General features: G+C 34.1%; 1 protein-coding gene across 1 annotated transcript in view; it reads left to right on the plus strand.

Moving 5' to 3' along the window:
• LOC112043742 (inaD-like protein) overlaps positions 1–19,598 on the plus strand; it is a 165,101-nt gene that overhangs the window by 136,984 nt on the left and 8,519 nt on the right. The window contains exons 26-35 of the mRNA XM_052888385.1: positions 2,785–2,879; positions 5,217–5,283; positions 14,176–14,229; positions 15,499–15,600; positions 16,502–16,573; positions 16,833–16,932; positions 17,113–17,166; positions 17,594–17,718; positions 18,097–18,258; positions 19,156–19,293. Coding sequence (XP_052744345.1) covers positions 2,785–2,879; positions 5,217–5,283; positions 14,176–14,229; positions 15,499–15,600; positions 16,502–16,573; positions 16,833–16,932; positions 17,113–17,166; positions 17,594–17,718; positions 18,097–18,258; positions 19,156–19,293 — 969 coding nt within the window. The remainder of the gene's footprint in view (positions 1–2,784; positions 2,880–5,216; positions 5,284–14,175; positions 14,230–15,498; positions 15,601–16,501; positions 16,574–16,832; positions 16,933–17,112; positions 17,167–17,593; positions 17,719–18,096; positions 18,259–19,155; positions 19,294–19,598) is intronic.

Genomic DNA, 19,598 nt, shown 5'->3' on the forward strand with positions numbered 1-19,598 from the left:
TTGTCTGGCGCCGAGCCCAGTGTTCCCGGCGTATGGTCCAAGGCATAGGACGCTGAGTGTGATCTGGATAGAAGATACCTTTAAACTCCAAATTTTTTTTTAAATTTTGAATTTCAGCGTTTGTATTAACTAACTAGTATTAGTGGCTTACACTTTCTATAAATGTAAAAATTACAAAAAAATTAGTTCCCATCTCAGATTTCTTACTTACCAAATTTTTTAGGTTATATCGTCTATTAGACTTTATTTATGATCAGTTTTAAATTTATTTATAATGTACCTAAAACAATACCTAAGTACCTAATGTTGTAGTTAGTGGATACACCGCCGTGGAAGCGTCTGAATTCCACTTAGATACCGTTTAGCTTTTATATGTTAGAGGTATGGATATCACAGGCTCTTAAATCTCCTGGCCAAACTATCATTAATAAAGGTTAGTGATAGTTTGCTCAGGATTTTTTTAGGCTTGAAATATATATTTTACCATACTAAACTTGATATACAAAACTGTTAATTCAATAAATAGGGAAGATCGTTTCTAATTCGGTAATATATAATAAGCGTCCGCGATTCGCCAGTTACTTGAGCCTCAAACATCTTGATCGGCATCTTCGTGATAGCCAACGCAGTGAAACTATTTATGTTTAATACGCGTGATTGAATCGTCTCTGTTAAATGGTGCAAGCTGTGTTATTACACCGATACTATACTGTATTAATAGTTAAATCAATAGATTTTACATTTTCTTAAGGTGAGCCTGTCTAGCTATAGATCTTGAAGCCCTCGATTCGTGTCTAGTTACCGGCTAAAGAAATATAGTTTTTCTTTTCCCAGGAATTTTCAGTAAAACGTGATTGTCTCAATTTACCACTGGCTAATACAATACTGGCGGATGCCCTCGACCTGCTTCATGTAAAATTCTGCGTAATCAGGTTATAACAGATATTTTATCTCTATTTCAAATGATTGACTGTCTTATTGTCTGATGCGACTATAAAATTCAAAATTCATTTATTTCAATTAGGCTTAGTTTACAAGCACTTTTGAAAGGTCAGATATACCTATGTCGAAATTTAATTTAGTCTAATGGTGGTAATAATAGACGAAAACTTAAAATTAAAGTTACGAGGGTTCCAAACGCGCCGTCGTCCGAGAAGAGCCCACAACAAACTCAGCCAAGGTTTATTTTTTTTGTTTACCACCATTTTACAAACCTATTTAAAACTAAGCGCACACAGTCGTATAATTTTTTAACGCAGTTTTTACACAGTTTAACACCAAGCTTTTTTTATCATTTATATACTCATTAACACTATAATAAGACTTTACTAAAAGCTTGCGTTTAATAAACACTTTGAACTTTTTGGGAGACATTATCGATTAGTAAGTCTGGATTAAGTATGGAATAGATATCCTCTAACGCAGAGAGGGATGATCAAATAAATACATAATTATCATTAGTAAAAATAAAAGAGAACCTTGAAAGTTAACCTAAGAACCGAAATACATTGTTAAATACCTTAAAATGATTATGATTATGAGTATGAAAGTTCCATTCTGAAAACAACAAATAAAAAAAAAATTAAACGCAATTAAAGTTTTTACGTTGTTTAAATAACACGCAAGGATATATATTTTTCCAATACTACCCTCGAGAGCCTAGATATATTTTAACTACGTGCCTGTCCCGCGAGTATGTGACTCGTTGACATTATTTGACTATTGTGTTTATTGTTTGAACACGGAAATTAAAATATACAGTCTAGAACATTTTTAAATTTCATTGTGTGCTCTGCAGATTCATTCACGTCTCAGACCAATTTTTGTATAGGACCTGCCTTGCTAGACGTTACTTTTCTGTCAAAGTATATGATCAACGATCTAATGCGATTATGAAAACTGTCTCTATAGAATCGATGTTAAATAGTTTCAATCGTGTTCATCGGTTAAAGAGCTCCGTAAAAATACCTTTTTGTGTAATTGAATTGTGTTAAAAACGGGCAAAAACTTCTAGTTTAGTTTAAGATATATACCAAATCTAAGCTCGTTTTCCTCAGAAAATGATAGACAATTTTGTTCGTGACTATGAGTGCGATACAGGTCCTTCTATAATTGGTCTGAAATTCACGTAGATCTCTTCCTATGGGAATATTGAGAGAAAAAGCTTAGCTATCATCATTATCATAATCAGCCTCTCTCGTTATATGAGAGGGGATATGATGCTTTGACCCACCACGCTGTTCCAATGTGGGCTCGCGATTTTAGGTTGAGAATATATCTGGTTATCAGCGGCGAAGAGCTCATGCAAGTCGATTCCCACCGGGTTACCTTTAAAAATCTATGCATATTTATTGTTGTACTGTATCTTGATATTTGAGAACCGGAGTTTGTATCACGCTATATGAATTTCCTTTTCTTTGGGATGGCTTAACTTCATCAAAATTCCATTCTTCGCCACTGCTGGTTATACTAGACTATAGTCTATCTATGTGCCAAATTTCATCCAGATTGAGTCATTAGTCGTAATTGAGTATTTCCATAAAACTATTGTTAAGTGTTTAAATGTAACATTTTTTTACCTGGGATTTTTTCTTAATTACTTAATTAAAAAAAATAACGCAGTTGGGAGACGTTTTTGAAATTAAGGTTAAAATTAAATTTTTAACACTCTAGGGCTTCCTCGAAAAATAATTTCTATATCTTTGATACTATGGGGTTAATAAAATAAGAAATTTATCTCAGGATGCCGGAAGTCATTTAGATAACCCTTGATTTCCTTTACAGGTAAACGGTTTAGTGTTGCACGGAAGATGTCATCTCAACGCGTCGGTAATCATCAAAGGGCTGGTTGGACCCGTCTTCAAAATTATTCTGTTAAGGTTAGTATCTAATAATAGTAAAATAAAATCTTATTGGTAACTGTAAGATTGCGTATCTCGTTCTATTTAATAAATTATAGAGATACTGTCGCGTTAAAGGACAGTTGCGGCATTTGTAACATACTAGCCGACGCTCTGATTTCACCCGCGTAGTTTTCAATAACTTGAGAATACTGGGATAAAATGTAGCCTATAGTGTAGCTTCCACACAATGAAAAATAAAACTATTGCTACGGAAATGGAAACTGCGCTGGTGAAACCGCGTAGCATCTGCTAGTAATAAATTAATTAATTAATCAAGGGAGATAGGGGAAAATCAGAGAATGGGCCGGGAGTTGACTCCCAACGTTTACTAGTCGGAAAATCACGTCATGACATCATCAAGAGGAAGAAGACGGTAAAACTCTACGAGATGGTGTTATACCTACCTAGCGATATATTTGGGGTTTGGTTTGGTTTGTGTTTATTTGGGATACCGTGAAAACAGATTACTGAAATTCAAAAAAAATAATAATGCAACACCCTAAAAATGCCACGTAAGATATACGGATACTCATATTAGAGCTCGTTGAAATATGTACATTTTTATAAAGATAAACTCGCATTATACCTTTTTTACGGTGGAACCCTGAAAAGGTAATAGAATACGCTTTTCTTTCGAGATTGTTCCGCACTTAATCCCTTAACTTATGGCCCCTACCCCGTGCTCGCATAAAAGTGAACATTAAAGAAGATCGCCTTTAAAAGTTTACACGTCTGTATAAGAATAGTAATGACGCGACGCGAATAGTAGGTAACAGTGGGTAGGTAGATCCAGTCCAGGTCCAGACCTCTCTTCCCGAGTTAGTAATGTTGTGGTTCTTCAACAGAGGTCCTGGGTTCGATTAGCAGCACGGTCACTTCAGGACTTTATATTTTCCAAATTGCCTCAGGTTTGGTATGGTGGTAGGCATGTTTCTTGGCTTATTATCCTACCGGCAAAGACATACAAATAAGCGTTCCGGTACAATGCAGTACAGTACAAATATTTTGGTACAAGAGTTAAGTGTTATGTCATAGACTATAGTTAATTTTGGAACTTTACCGCCCGCCTAGTAGGAATAATCAAAAATAAGGGTAGAATAAACTTGTACTTGCACGGCTATTCTCTAACGATATTTTGTATAACTCGCCAGTGCGAGTTTCGAATTCACCACCATCTTTCTCATTCTATAGTACCGTGTTAAGCAGAGAGAATAGCCGTTGCAGAATAGCCTAGCTGTTCTCCAAGTAAGTCCGCTACAATCTTAGACTGCATTGTCGCTTAACATCAGGTGAGATCGCAATCATGGACTAGCTTGTAATTTTAATTGAAAAATCTTGGGAGAAAATAAAACTATATAACATAGCCCAACCAATAGAATTTTCAACCAATTGGTCATGTCAAATTTGTTTTCTATTAATTGATGGGGACTAAAAAAAGAAAAAAGTTGCTCTAATAGGATCTAGGATCCAAATTTGGCTAGACAGGGAGAACAACACGAGCGAAGATGGGGAGTGTTAATCGATTGACAAATAATTCCTTAACCCTACATCAATTGTTTACAAGTCCAGGAATATGCTCGAGGAATCTGTTTCTCTGCAACGAGATGAGCACCCGCACGGTGAATCCATGGATTGCTAAGATATTCGTTTCATACTCGTATGTTATCTGAGGAAATATTTTTATAAAGGAAAAGCCTTTATAAAGAATAACCTTTTCCTTTATAAGAGTAGGCATATCTCTTAATACGCGACCGTACAGCTGTGGCCCGCAATACTCGTGCCTACTGTGTGATTATCCGTGAAAAATACGATTTCGCAAATTAGATGTCTAAATGTTCAAATCCTTCTGAGAAAGCAGATGAGCCTTTACTTTGGAAAAAGGTTCATTTTATATTCATGGTAGATTTTTCAAGTGTGCGTAACATACTAAATCTGAAGTATTAGTAGTAGAAGTATTTACCTTTTAATCAGGGATCCGTAGAGCATTTTGTACAATTTATTACTATCAAGTTACTGTTATTGATAGTAATCAGTTGTAATAAATGTTCTACGTATCCCGGACTACTTTATGTGCGTGGTGGATTTTTACAGTGTTCGTAATTATACTAAATCTAAATAGGTAATAATAATAATTAAAACATTTTATGATGCACAAAATATTTATTATATAATCCCGATAAATTAGGTAGACCGACCGACCCACCGCCATTTATAGGACGATTTGCGTTTTTTTTCATTTCATTCAATGTCAACGTAAAATGTCTTTGTTCACAAAATATGACCCAATGAGAACAAGGTTATTTTCGTTCACAGACGAAAGTCGGCGTTGGAGGACGTCGCTGTCAAACCTATAACACAGTTTCCAGTGGCGCTGGAAGAGGTAAGATGTTTTTGTTATACTTTATAACAAAGTTAGTCAGTTTGAAGAGCCGATGGACGTTGGAATTCTAAGGTGCTGGGGTGGCAACCCCGCGCAGTGTTGGTCGATTCTCCAGATGGACTGTTGACATCAAACGGGTTACAGGAAACCGTTGGATGCTGGGGACTCGAGACCGTGGTGTTGGAATGAGATGGGATTTTTGGAAATTTCTATTTGAATGGAAAGAAATAGTCTTTTCTTCAGAATTAAAAGTATCAGGGTTTATGTTTAAACATAGATTATAGAATAATGGGAAGATAGAGCGCACGGAACACGACGGTGTCGTAGCCGTTCCAAATACAAAATTCAAAAACGAATACATTCTCGAGTCAGTACGAGAGAAGCGTCGCACCAGTAATTTTCAGTATTATTCAAGAAAAATGACGTCATTTAAAACTGTTAACAAAAACAAAAAATAAGATGGAGTATTTTTTTATTGGTAATTATTGATTATTATATTCATTTACATTTTTTATTACACTAATTTAGTGTTAAATTTTGAAATACAAATTATAAAAAGGATTGTATAATATGCAGGAGACGCGTTGTAAGTTTGGGTTTTTATGGGTTTCACGCTTGTAAAGACTCATTCTGGATCTTCTTTATTCTGTGGTTTAAATGCGGACACAATCGCGGGTGTCTAGTAGTAAAAGAGATAAACGATTGATGGTAGTCGGCGTGCGATAAAAATCGTGCGTAACGAAACAAGAAAGCGAATGGTAATCTAAGACATAATAAGTACTATTTAAATTATAATTTTATTATTATTGTTTATTCATTTAACACTGACCTTGCGATTTACCATCTCACTTCTCTTTCGCACACGCCACTTTATACGGGGCTGTTGATTTCCGTACATTTTTCCTAAGACACGCCTCGCAATTAACATTGAACTTTATTATTACAGCTGTAGCGTTGACTTTTAATTAGCACTGTGTTTTTCAGTGTTTATCTTACACGTATGCGTTGTAACGTTCTAAGCGCTTCAATTGTTTATATTAAACTCAACTTTAATATGAGTGTGTTATGATTGAGAATGGCTTGTGGTACAGCGGTCATGTGTGTGTGAATATAAATAAAATCTATGTTATCTTACATTTAACAATGTCAAACATACAAATGTGTACCTAGTGTGAAGACGCTTGGGCGAATGAGTGTACGCTTACAAAAATATAATAATTTAACATTAACATTTAGTGCATTATAGTGTTAAATTATATCACAGAGTGTGTAAAGTGTTAATGAAATGTGATAAACATTGAATAATTGTGAGTTTGTGTGAGTGTGTGATTAAGTTATTAATTTTTAATAACACATAACACCGTTAGCTTTAAAGCGTGTGTAGTTTGAAATCTTGGGTAAATTGAAATATGTACCTAGTGGTTTCGTAATGTAACTATATTTAGAATTTATTTGATCTCACACAAAATATCCTTAATATTGTATCAAACAAATGCAGACTTACATATGCAGTTCTATGATTTACTAAACCTTTTTGGATAAAACTCACGTAGTATAGGGTACTTATCTACGTCAAAACAAAATATAAACACAACAAAAGAAATCTTTTTTCCCTTTCTATAAAACAAACTATCTAACCACGCAACGTAGATTTTTTAATTAATACTAAATAATATAAATAGTTATATCATACGCGTGTAAATTATATTTATAAAAATAATTTGATCTCACAAAAAAGATACTTAATATAGTATAAAACAAATGCATTCATATATAGTACTAAAACTCACGTAGTATAGGTATGTAGGTCAAAACAAATCATAAACACAACAAAATAAATCTTTTTTTCTCTTTCTTAAAACAAGCTAGACTTATGTATCTTTGTGCTATTTATATAAATCTCACAAAAAAAATCCTTAATATAGTAAGTATAAAACAAATGCGTACATATACAATACTGTGATTTAGTAAACCTTTTTGGATAAAACTCATGTAGGTACGTGAAAACAAATGATAAACACTACAAAAGAAATCTTTTTTTCTCTTCCTTAAAACATGCTAGATTTGCTACTTATATGTATAAATACCTAACCACGTAATGTACATTTTATAATTAATACAGTTAGTTATATAACACACGTGTAAATTATATTTATAAAAAAATATACACGTCGAATTAATAACCTTCGAACCATTTTTATCGGGTGAAAAATAGAGAAAAGTCAATGTTTTCTAAATAAAAGTTTGCATAAATTGGTAACTTCATCGACCGACATGCATTTATTTCGCTACCAAAGATCGCCGCTGTAAATGTAGACAATCTCTTATTCACTCAATCAGTGGATTTGACCTCTGCCTCCGATTCCGGAGGATGTAAGTTCGAATCCGGTTCAGGGCATGCACCTCCAACTTTTCAGTTATGTTCATTTTAAGAAATTAAATATCACGTGTCTCAAACGGTGAAGGAAAAACATCGTGAAGAAACCTGCATACCTGAGAATTTTCTTAATTTTCTGCTTGACTGAAATCCGCCAATCCGCATTGGGACAGCGTGGTGGACTATAAGTCTACCCCCTCTCATTCTGAGTGACGACTCGAGCTCAAAGCCAAATAAGGGTTATTAGGGAGGAATATGAAAAAATGTTATCACTCAGAAACCTTGTTGGTCCATTGTTTAGCCTAAGTGGCTTTCAATTACGAGGTCCGAAGGTTGAGCTTTGAAATGGGCTTTCTTTTCTTTTCCATAAAATTTTCAAACTTGGCATGGAGGTGAGAAATTGGTTACACCCCCGTGCTTCGGAGAGCACCTACAGCCGTCGGTTGGAGAAATTTATATACATAAAACGGCGAGTTCCATACCACACATAATTACAATATTATCTCTCAGGTTTTATCTACAACAAATAACTTTTATCCCTATCTGAAAAAGCTTTCCCTATGCAAACACCTCTATAGTTATGGACTGAAGTTATGATACGGAGTGGTTTACTATTAGACCTGTTGCGATATGGAAAATTAGAGTTCATATCACACCATTATCACACCAAGCTGCAATAAGCCTACTAATTACATCTGCCTATATAAAGCGATAATAATAATAATAAAGTTTTTTTTTATAATTTTTTAATTAAAAAAAATTAATAGATCGAATACTTTTAAAACGGAGGACGCCCTGACGCCATTGATATTTTATACTAGAGATGGGACACCAGCGCATAAAAACTGAGGCGGACAAATGTGGAAATTTGACTCCATTTAATTTAGTCGCTTATGAAACAACAAACGTTATTAAAACAAATAATACCTATATCTACAATGTCGAGTTGTGTGTTCAGGAAGTGTAAAAACTATTTATGCATACAGAAAACTATATATACATAAATACCTGTATATTTATGTATATATAGTTTTCTGTTCGAGAGTATTTCCCATAACTCTGGGGATATATTCTGTACCGAAAACAACACGACATTGTAGACAATATTTAGATATTATTTGTTTAATTAAGTTTCGTTGTTTACTATGCGACTAAATGAGATTGAGACAGTTAGCCACCTCTGTTTGCCTCAGTTTAGACGCCTCAGTAGATTTTATATTACAGATAGACATATCTATAATATAAAATCTTTGAGTTTAGATACAACTATTTAGATGCAATGATTGCAAAAGATCCTAGTTAAAAAGTGCATATAAACCTACTTAGAACTGTGAGTGTTTTTATATAACGTCAAACGTGCCATGTGACGTGGAGTGCTCTACGCGGCGAGTGGTAACCGCATGAGGTGCACAACGATGCAGTAATGACTGTAATGACCGAAGTGCGCAAACGCGACACGGATGACTATTACAAGCCCACTGCGTTCCTCAGGTCAATATGGCGTCGAACACTGTCATTCAAGAAGAAAAAGGTGAGGAATTCAATCAAATCTTTATTTTAATGGATATGACCTCTGCCTCCGATTCCGGAGGGTGTGGGTTGGAATCCAGTCCGGGGAATGCACCTCCAACTTTTCAGTTGTGTACATTTCAAGAAATTAAATATCACGTGTCTCAAACGGTGAAGGAAAAACATCGCGAAGAAACCTGCATACCAGAGAATTTCCTTCAATCTCTGCGTGTGTGAAGTCTGCCAATCCGCATTGAGCCAGCGTGATGGACTATTGGCCTAACCCCTCTAATACTGAGAGGAGACTCAAGCTCAGCAGTGAGCCGAATATCGGTTGATAACGACGAAGAGATTTAATATTGCGTTAATAGCTCCACGGAAAAGGCAGGGCACGCACCGAGAGGTAATGGGTTCCATACCGGCCCACTGCCAAATATTTTTATCTATACTAATATTACAAAGAGGAAAGATTTCATTGTATGTTTGTTAGTTTGTTTGCATAGAATAGACTCTGAAAGTACCTACTGAACCGATTGAAAAATTCTTTCACTGTTAGGAAGCTTAACTATATAAGAGTGGATAGTGTAGCTAAACGTAGGTAGTAGGTAGAGAGGTAGGAATTAGGAGTAGCTTCCTAACCTATAGGCTATATTCCCGTATTCCTACGGGATACATTCATCTCTTAAAATCAAATACATTCATCACTTATTTTAACGGCCCGCTATTTATTATTTTCTAGCTGACGCCGTGCGGTTTCACCCGCGTGGTTCCCGTTCCCGTAAGAATATGGAAATAAAATATAGCCTATAGCCTTCCTTGATAAATGGGCTATTTAACACTGAAAGAATTTTTCAAATCGGACCAGTAGTTCCTGAGATTAGCGCGTTCAATCAAACAAACAAACAAATTCTTCAGCTTTATAATATTAGTATTAGTATAGATTACTTAGATTCATCATCATCATTATCAACCCATATTCGGCTCACTGCTGAGCACGAGTCTCCTCTCAGAATCAGACGGGTTAGGCCAATATTACTCTTTACTTATTACTTAGATTACTTACACCTACGTAATCTTCATTTTTAGTAGACTCGACAATTTGAAATTGCAGAATTTCGATAAAGAAAATTCTATAAAGTATCATGAAAATTATTTTTAGTTTTCTTTATTCAAACACAGCAAAATATTATATTTTCAGTGAAAGATTTTTTGTTAAAGAATGATGAAAAATTAAAAGTTTCGATGATTGTTTTGGCAAAATGTTGATTGTGCATATTTATTTTTACTCACTAAATCGTATTCAACTTTTATACAAAAAGACGTAATATGAAGTACCTACCTAGAATATATTGTACAAACGACTAGCTACGGACGGCTTTATCATCTAGTAGAATTCTTTGCAAGGCAAGCTTACGCATAAGATTGGGAAAATGTGTAGAAAATAGAGACACGTCTGATATGTTTCGACGGCCTCCGTGGCGCAGTGGTATGCGCGGTGGATTTACAAAACGGAAGTCCTGGGTTCGATCCCCGGCTGGGCAGATTGAGATTTTCTTAATCGGTGCAGGTCTAGCTGGTGGGAGGCTTCGGCCGTGGCTAGTTACCACCCTACCGGCAAAGGCGTACCACCAAGCGATTTAGCGTTCCGGTACGATGCCGTGTAGAAACCGAAAGGAGTGTGGATTTTCATCCTCCTCCTAACAAGTTAGCCCGCTTCCATCTTAGACTGCATCATCACTTACCATCAGGTGAGATTGTAGTCAAAGGCTAACTTGTAAAGAATAAATAAAAAAAAAATGTTTATAGAGTCTTAGTAATATTAGGCGTATGTGTACTTAATAAAACTTTACAATAATGTAATAAAAATCACACTTAGGTATAATTATCATAGATGGGAAAGTATCTAAATGTGCAAATTTTCTTGCGTTCATTTGCGAATCAATAAATATGCAAGTACAGAAATATACAGAAGGTATTCATGTAAAAAAAATGTATGAATCGAGTTTATTCGTTGGGTAGTAGGGAGAAGTACCCTAGTGGCGGACACTTAAGGTATTTAGGAAAAATCAAAAAACTAGAAGGAAATCGTATCTATATAGACAAATTATCCGACTATCAATAACAATAACATAAATTAAACATTGGTGAAAATAAACCCAGTCTCTGCAAGTGGCACATAGTACCGGATGGACTACACTTCAAACCCATAGCATCTGACATCCTTTAAACTTCTGAGACCAACCACATATATAGGCGTCTGAACAATCTAGAATGTCAGCACAAGCTTCTTGAGCCCACTCAAGGCTTCTTACTGGAGCACTCTATCCAGTCCTCGTTGTCTTCTGAGCATATGCAGTTTGCAATTCTTCTTTGATTAGTAATCGAAGTTTATAAACTTTCGTTCCCCCCAGGTCCATATTCCATTCTTTTTCATCTCTTCTATTCAAATTAAGTTTCTTTCTTCTTTATGAGAAAAATATTAATTGTCACTGTCCGGCATGTCCGGATATTTTGTCTCCGATAGGAGACAGCAAATCGTCAGAATTGCATTATTACATTACATTTTGAAACTATGTAACAAATCTACAAAAACTTTGGTTGATCACAAACACCAATGGAATACTACCTTTATTAAGAATGGACATAAACAACTGGTTACAAATACTTTGTTGCAAGATTTACCTGACTCTTACGTTACGCCGTGTCTTCCCATCAAAACCGGCAACAAACCGCTCCCACTGTTGTCACTCGCGTCACTAGCTCACCGCGTCCCGTGACTATTTTACATCCCCCTGCACCCCTTGTGTATGTCATTTAATTGCTCACTTTCGGAATTTTCGAAATAATACCAGAGTGTCCGGACCAAGGCGTCGTCCGTGGTTACAGGACTTCATCCTACCTAGTAGCTATGAAATTCTTGTACCATATGATTATTGGACATAAAAGTAGGTTGTTGGCTACTTTTGGTCGGCTTACACAAATTCAGCGCCTGATAAGAGTCACGATAATATACTCAGTCCCTTATCAAATCCGCTTCAAGTGGGATGAACTTCGGATGTTTTGTGCTGATTACAGCTGTTGTTATACCAGATTATACTAAGGCATTTTATGTGCTATTTGTATTACTAACTACCATACTGATTTATTGATTTGTAGCTGTAGGATTTTATTACATTTATATTTTGTATAACTTACTTACTTAAGTAATTAAAAAAATATATAAGAAGGTTTTTATTTATACTACCACAAATTTTATAAGACGGATCTAATTTATATTACCATAAATATTATATGATGGTTTTAATTTATACTAACACAAATATTATAATATGGATTTAATTTATACTACCACAAATATGATAAGATGGTTTTAATTTATACTACTACAAATATTATAAGATTAATTTAATTTATACAACCATTAATATTATAAGTTGGATTTAATTTAGACGTTCACTATTATCTATGATATTTGCCAGGATCCAGCAATTTTGGATAGGATTTTGATTAAATAACGAATAAAATAATTTCAATTTATTTTCGCGATTAAAAGTAGGAAAACTAGATGTGTTAGTAAAGATACAAGTTTATATAAAATAAATTGTTGTTTATATAAAACTTGTATACAAGTTTATATAAACAACAATTCTTCTTCTTTTTATTCTGCTTATTCTTCTATAAAAGTATAGCAAGTACACAAGGTTAAGTACAATCGAACGTCAGGAATGAATCCTAATTTAGCTATGAGATTTGAGCCCCACATACTAATAGAGAAAGCTAAATCATAACCTGTAATCTAAGCTTAAGAGCCGTGATAGCCCAGTGGATATGACCTCTGCCTCCGATTTCGGAGGGTGTGGGTTCGAATCCGGTCCGGGGCATGCACCTCCAACTTTTCAGTTGTGTGCATTTTAAGAAATTAAATATCACGTGTCTCAAACGGTGAAGGAAAACATCGTGAGGAAACCTGCATACCAGAGAATTTCTTAATTCTCTGCGTGTGTGAAGTCTGCCAATCCGCATTGGGCCAGCGTGGTGGACTATTGGCCTAACCCCTCTCATTCTGAGAGGAGACTCGAGCTCAGCAGTGAGCCGTATATGGGTTGATAACGACGAATCTAAGCTTGATCCACTAACCGTTTTGAGTATGCCTTTTTGTGGTGACCTGAATTTCTTCCATATGGAAGCCAGTCTTGGTATTATCTCGGTTGGTTTGGACAAAAGCTTACCAGTTGCTCTTCTAATCCCTGATAACTTTACAAAAACTCAAGTACAATTTTACTAAAACTTTGTTTATAAATAATAAAAACTCGAGAACCTACATTAAGAGGTAAACTCTTTTAGCGTTGTATACAACTCTAAAATAGTCATTATTCGATTTTAATGGCGCTTCAACTCTTTTGTTAAATATAGATCGTGCTAGATGGACTGTCATTACTTTATTGTTAAACTTGTATGGCATTGTTGTCAAGTGTTCTGCAATGTGTATTTACTTGCTTTATAGACAAAGAGCCTGCAATTATCAGATATGCCTCATTGTATGAAGGCTAAGAGTTTATCAGCTCCAAGCATAGGTAAGTTAAGTACCGATTGCTTACTTAACTTACCTATGCTTGGAGATACTTCGCTTACCTAATTATGGAGTTTGTACTGTGATGGCTTTGATAAGTAGCGAATTTTTAGGATCCAGATTTTCAAGTGTAAAGCGCATTTTCTTAATATTTCACTCGGCACAATATTAAAAATAGTTTTCCGGTCGCCACTTACATTCGCGGCAACTCTTCAAAAAACACCGTTAATGATCAAACTTTAAAGATTTCAAGCGAAGGATTGCCACAAAGAAAAATAGGTGATATTATACCTCATAATATGTGGTAGAAGATAATCACCTTTTATACTTGGATGCCTATGGTGCCCCTTCATAAAATGAGGTAGTCTCGCCGTCGCAGGCTCTCATTCAACGTACTTACTGTATACTTTAATTTTTTTTTTTCATATTATTACAGGTGGACGACCGGTTCGCCAATTACAAAGGTGTGCGAGATATTACCATCAAAAAGGTTAGCCATTTTATTTATTATTACTTATTTACCCACATATCTACAGAAACAATATTAATAAAGAAAGAAAAGTAATGGTAAGATTTTATTAATAACATAATAGTGCATTTTTGCATTGTCTTGACTCAATTTAAGTCAATATCTTCATGGTAAAGAGCTCACACTAAACGCCGAGAGGTCGTGGGTTTGATCCCGACAAACCGTCTTTCTGACGATCCCGAAATATAGTCTTTCCGGCGGAAATCGGACAAATCGGAAAAAATTTGGACATTATCGGGAACATTGGTCATATTTGGCAAAAAAACTTTTTATAAATATAGTCTTGTGTTCTGTTGATATGACCAATCTACTACTAAATGAAAATTAAAATAAAATGTCAAAAAAATATATATATTAAAATATCAAACCAAAGTACTATTAAAATCTTGTTACTGTAGGAATGGCCAATCTGAATGACCGACAAAGTAACCTCAAAATATCAGCGCTTCTCTCTCCACTGCATATCATAGTTTTAACTTAACGTATAAAATTATTTGATTCTTCAGCTATTCAATGGTGTAATTACATTTTGGATAGATATGATAGTTACGTAGCTAACTGACGTCAAAACAGTAACTTAAAAGTACTTTATAAGAAACAGTACTAAAACAGTAAGTATTATTATACAGTAGTAAAATAAGTAAGACTCAGTCGGAAATAAAATGTGTGCTTACTTAGTTTTACTTTATTTATGCTGACTGAAATGTAGTTTTTGTTCCGAATCGCATCCGTGTTATTATTAAAAAGAGATAAGTGGAATACATAAATTATAATACTTAACAAAAGAATTAGTTTATTCTCTTCAAATTACTGAAATAATTTAATATTTCAAAATTGATTTATTCTCTTAGACTGTCCAACTTTGTATTATTATTCGTATTCATCAAAATCTAAATGATACAGATTTACTTAATCGTTTAATTTTGCGCTTGCTGGTAGCTTCTATGGATTATCAAAGTAAAACACTCTAAAATTGTTATTGACTTCTGATAATTATAGTCACATAATTGTACATTTTATTTGTCCTAAACAATTAAGCCGCATTTTATCAGCATGGTGGTAAGCTCTAAGCTCCACAAGGTCTCCATGTCACCTCTCCTATGGAGGAGGCCCTATAGGCGTTAAAATAATAATATAATGATGATAGGAAGATGGCCCTGGCCATTTAAATAAGCAATGGTGTGGTACTTTGTGCAACAAGTGATTTAATCACGTATTTTTCAAACGCAGGGTCCATCCGGGCTAGGCATCATGATTATAGAAGGAAGACATACAGAAGCCGGTCGGGGTATCTTCGTGTCAGACCTTCAGGAAGGCAGCGCGGCGGAGCAGGTGAGAAACGAAAAAGTATATCACGTAAAGTTGTATAAGTTGTAGCGTTTTAAAGTCCTAGGAATGGCTAATTGAAAAGTTTTCACAATGGTGATGGAAGTCTAATTGAAAAGTTTTCACAATGAAGATGTCGCAATAAATGATTATGCAGTTTACCATTAAACTTTAGTAGTTTAATGATATCTGTAAAAGAGCTGGTTCAGTAAATTACTGCCGCCATGTTTGTTTCTGCCACCAAGAAGCATTTTTCTCAAGCATTGTTTCTAAGAGGTATCGTTGCAGCTGTTTTACATGCATGTATTTAAGCTCTGCTTCAAATTATTGGTCATTGTCATCATCTCCTCTCCATTATTCCACATAAGGGTCAAATGGTCTTTATCTTCCATTCGCTTCTATCATTATTCTACGTAACATCTGCTCTTCATTCACACTCTCCAACCATCTCTTATGAGGCCTTCCTCTGCTCTCGTGTCTCAAATTGTTGGGCAACAGCGCATGTTTTCTGAATCTCTAAGTTGTATTGTTTCTGTTAAAAACGATAGTTACACACTTATTGTCTACTATCATATACCTATATCTACTATTATTATAAAAAAATAGCTGTTAATGTTAATTTTTAACTAATATTTAATTTTTTAATAATACAATCTAGATTTAAAATGATGAAAAACGTCAAAGATAGAAATTTGTATGAACACATTGGTTTCGGGTCACACAGGGTCAGCTATTGTCATTAAAATCAATCTAGGTGTTTTAAAATCTTTCGAGACTAATGAATTATTTTATTTATTATTATTACGTAATGCTAGCCGAGTTAAGACTAAAAGTTTGTAAAGATATGGAATCACGACTGTTCTTTTCAATTGTAAGTTTAGTCTTTAATTAACTTTTTTATTTACAGGGGGGCTTAAACATAGGAGACATGATTCTTGCTGTGAACAGGGACTCTCTTCTGAGTGTCAGTTATGATGCCGTAAGTAAATCTTTCTATGAAATATTTACCATTACATAACAACTAATTTGAAAAACATATCAGTATAAAATACAATCGTGATTTTCCAATAGGTTGATACTTACATAATCTTATTAATCTATAGATCACGATAAATAATAAAAACTTATTCTTAAAAGATTTTTTATTTATTTATAAACATTTAAAAACGATAAAAACTAACGCAATTATGATAATAATAAACATAAAAGTTCTAATTGAAATTTCTATACAATTACAGGCCGCAGCAAAATTGAAGCAAACGGACGGTGTAGTAATATTGACAGTATGCAGTCCAAACTTGAAGGAACCCGCTGATGGTGACAAAGGTGACTCAGCTGGTAAGAAAACTAAAAAGTTTAATAAACATTTTTGTCTTAAATGATTAGTTAAATCTAAGTAATGAAAGAAATGGAGTTTTACTTACGTTTTCATCAAAGCATTGCCATAAATCGCGATGACCGTTATAGTCTTTGTTACTAGGTACTTCACAGAAAAAACTAATATCTCATAATTTTCAGATGGTCCATCCAGGTCAGCCACTCCCAAACCACCAACACCAACGCCCGCAAAAGGTATAAAGAAATAAATAGAAAAACCAAAATTGATTCTTTACTTTCGTAATTGTTTTAATCGTATACATAAAGCGCTAAGGCTAGGACTTAATGGACAGTCCAAGCAGACAAGTCTTTAGACATGTTTGAAAAACCATAAATAAAGTCCAGTCCACTAACAGTTTTTGAAACTTATTTATTTATTTAGTTAAAAAATTCAGTTAAATATTATTCAATAAAGAAAATTAAAAACAATGTTTAATAAAAAATCAAAAATATTGGTCCACACTGTAAAACTCTGAGTCAATAATTGAGAAGAAGAAGAAATACTTTCGTTGCACACAATATACGAGTAAACTAAATGATCGAGATGCGCGGTCGCGAGTCTCGCCTGGTTCAAGTGACATATACTTTTCTGAAATTTAAGTAATTAATAAAATAATTTCAGCTGAGCCTCCACCAGACCCAGCCACAGCAGCGCTGAGACCAAACATGGATACTGTGATAGAAATAAATACTAACAACGAAGTGCTCGGCATCGCTCTACTTGGTGGCAGTGATACACATACCAGTGTAAGTGGAAATAATCTTAATACATTGAAAATTCTACAGCACTAAAAAGTAAACCGCAAAAAATTTAAATAATTATAATAAACAGAAGTGGGAGAAGAAAAAAAACAAGTAATGATAATCTTATGTTGCGTGACAAACAAAACAAGCATTTCTATAGCGCATTTTTACTAAATCTTATAAACTTTCATTTGATTTAAAATTAGTATAATGATTAACATGTTCTAGGCTAAGAAAAAATAAGACCAAGTTAAAAACTAAATTATGTATTCATTGCATTATACTTCTAAAACTCATCTTCTTAATGTGTGGAAATTGTGTAAAATAAAATAACACTTTAAAACATATTACGAGTTTAAAAAATGATAATGTTTTTTTAAGGGCCCAGCAGCAATCGTCCTAGAAGTGTATAAAAACGGAGCGATAGCCAAAGACGGAAGACTGAAAGTAGGGGACCAGATACGAGACTGTAACGGCATTGCTATCAATAAGGACATGACGTACGAGAGGATTTGTCTATCAATAAAAGTTAAGGCACCTAAGGTATGGTCAACTTCTTTCTATTATTTTAGTTGACAGAACAAACAGATAAGCTAGCTGGATTTCAGTGAGGAACCATAACGTATCATACAATATTACTTCGCAGTACAAATTCAACAATTCAAGATCAACCCTATGCCAGTCAATTTACAGCTTGAATGTTACTCGTATTAGGTCTCATAATATTTTGCTTAAATTTTGTCAACAACCATACCGCCCAGACTGAAACTCACATGAATTATCTAAATCTATTGTTATTCTTTGTTTCCTCTTATTTATCAATCATAAATGATCATATATCATTTATTTCCAGAATGTGGCCATTGTTATATTTTAATGTTCATACACAATCTGCCTCATGACATAGTAATTATTGTTATTTTGTAACCTTTTTTATTATCATTTTATTGATGACAAATATCTTATCAGTACCAACAACAACAAGAAATTGGCCAACTTGATGCTAGTACATTGTTATATTGTGTTTAATAAAATTTCTGTATTGTCTGTTCTGTATTTAAGACTATTAATTAACAAACAAGATTAATTTAATAATACTTTTAAGTTATTTATACCGTTATCAATACCGGTTTTATATTCATCAGTAAGTGAACATAACCGTGATTTCACCTGATGGTACAGATAATTGACGAATCAGTCAAAAATTTATAATTTTTGCAAGTTTATTTATAGTATAACTTCGACTGGTACCAATATGCTTCGTCATAGTACGTTGCTGGTGGCAATGTCGACCTTATTGTAAATTCGATAGTATCTAGCCACGACCCTAAGTTCATACGAGCTAAAAATGACATCTAGGTCATATAAAATATTACCCAAGTACCCAAACAATATTTTTTCAATTATAAAAGCAATCATTTTTCAAATCACTTATTTCAGCTAAAGATGAATGTATATCGACCGGATCCTTTACAATACGAAGAAATTGAGGTAGAACTAACAAAGAAGTCAGGGAGACCTTTGGGACTGAACTGTGTACCTCCCATTGAGGGCACGGGCGCTTATATAGGAGAACTAGTAAGTATTAACTATAGCGAGCATACGTGTAATTAATACATAGATATATAAAATAAGTGTTTCTAATTATTACGTAGGTAAAAAACAGTTGTAGATAGGTAAAACTTACGAAAGGCAAAATAAAATTTGTATTAATGTACGTTAAAAAAGAAAATATAAAATTAGTGTATAATAAAATGCATAAGAAGTAAATTAAAACTTATTAAATAAAGTGAACATTAAGTAGTAGCTATTAGATCCATTTTATTTTGTTGTTGCTTAAATGTTAATCGATGTTTACAAATATGGCCGATAGTGTAATTTGT

This window comes from Bicyclus anynana, chromosome 2, assembly GCF_947172395.1.
Source record: "Bicyclus anynana chromosome 2, ilBicAnyn1.1, whole genome shotgun sequence".
NCBI lineage: Eukaryota > Metazoa > Arthropoda > Insecta > Lepidoptera > Nymphalidae > Bicyclus > Bicyclus anynana.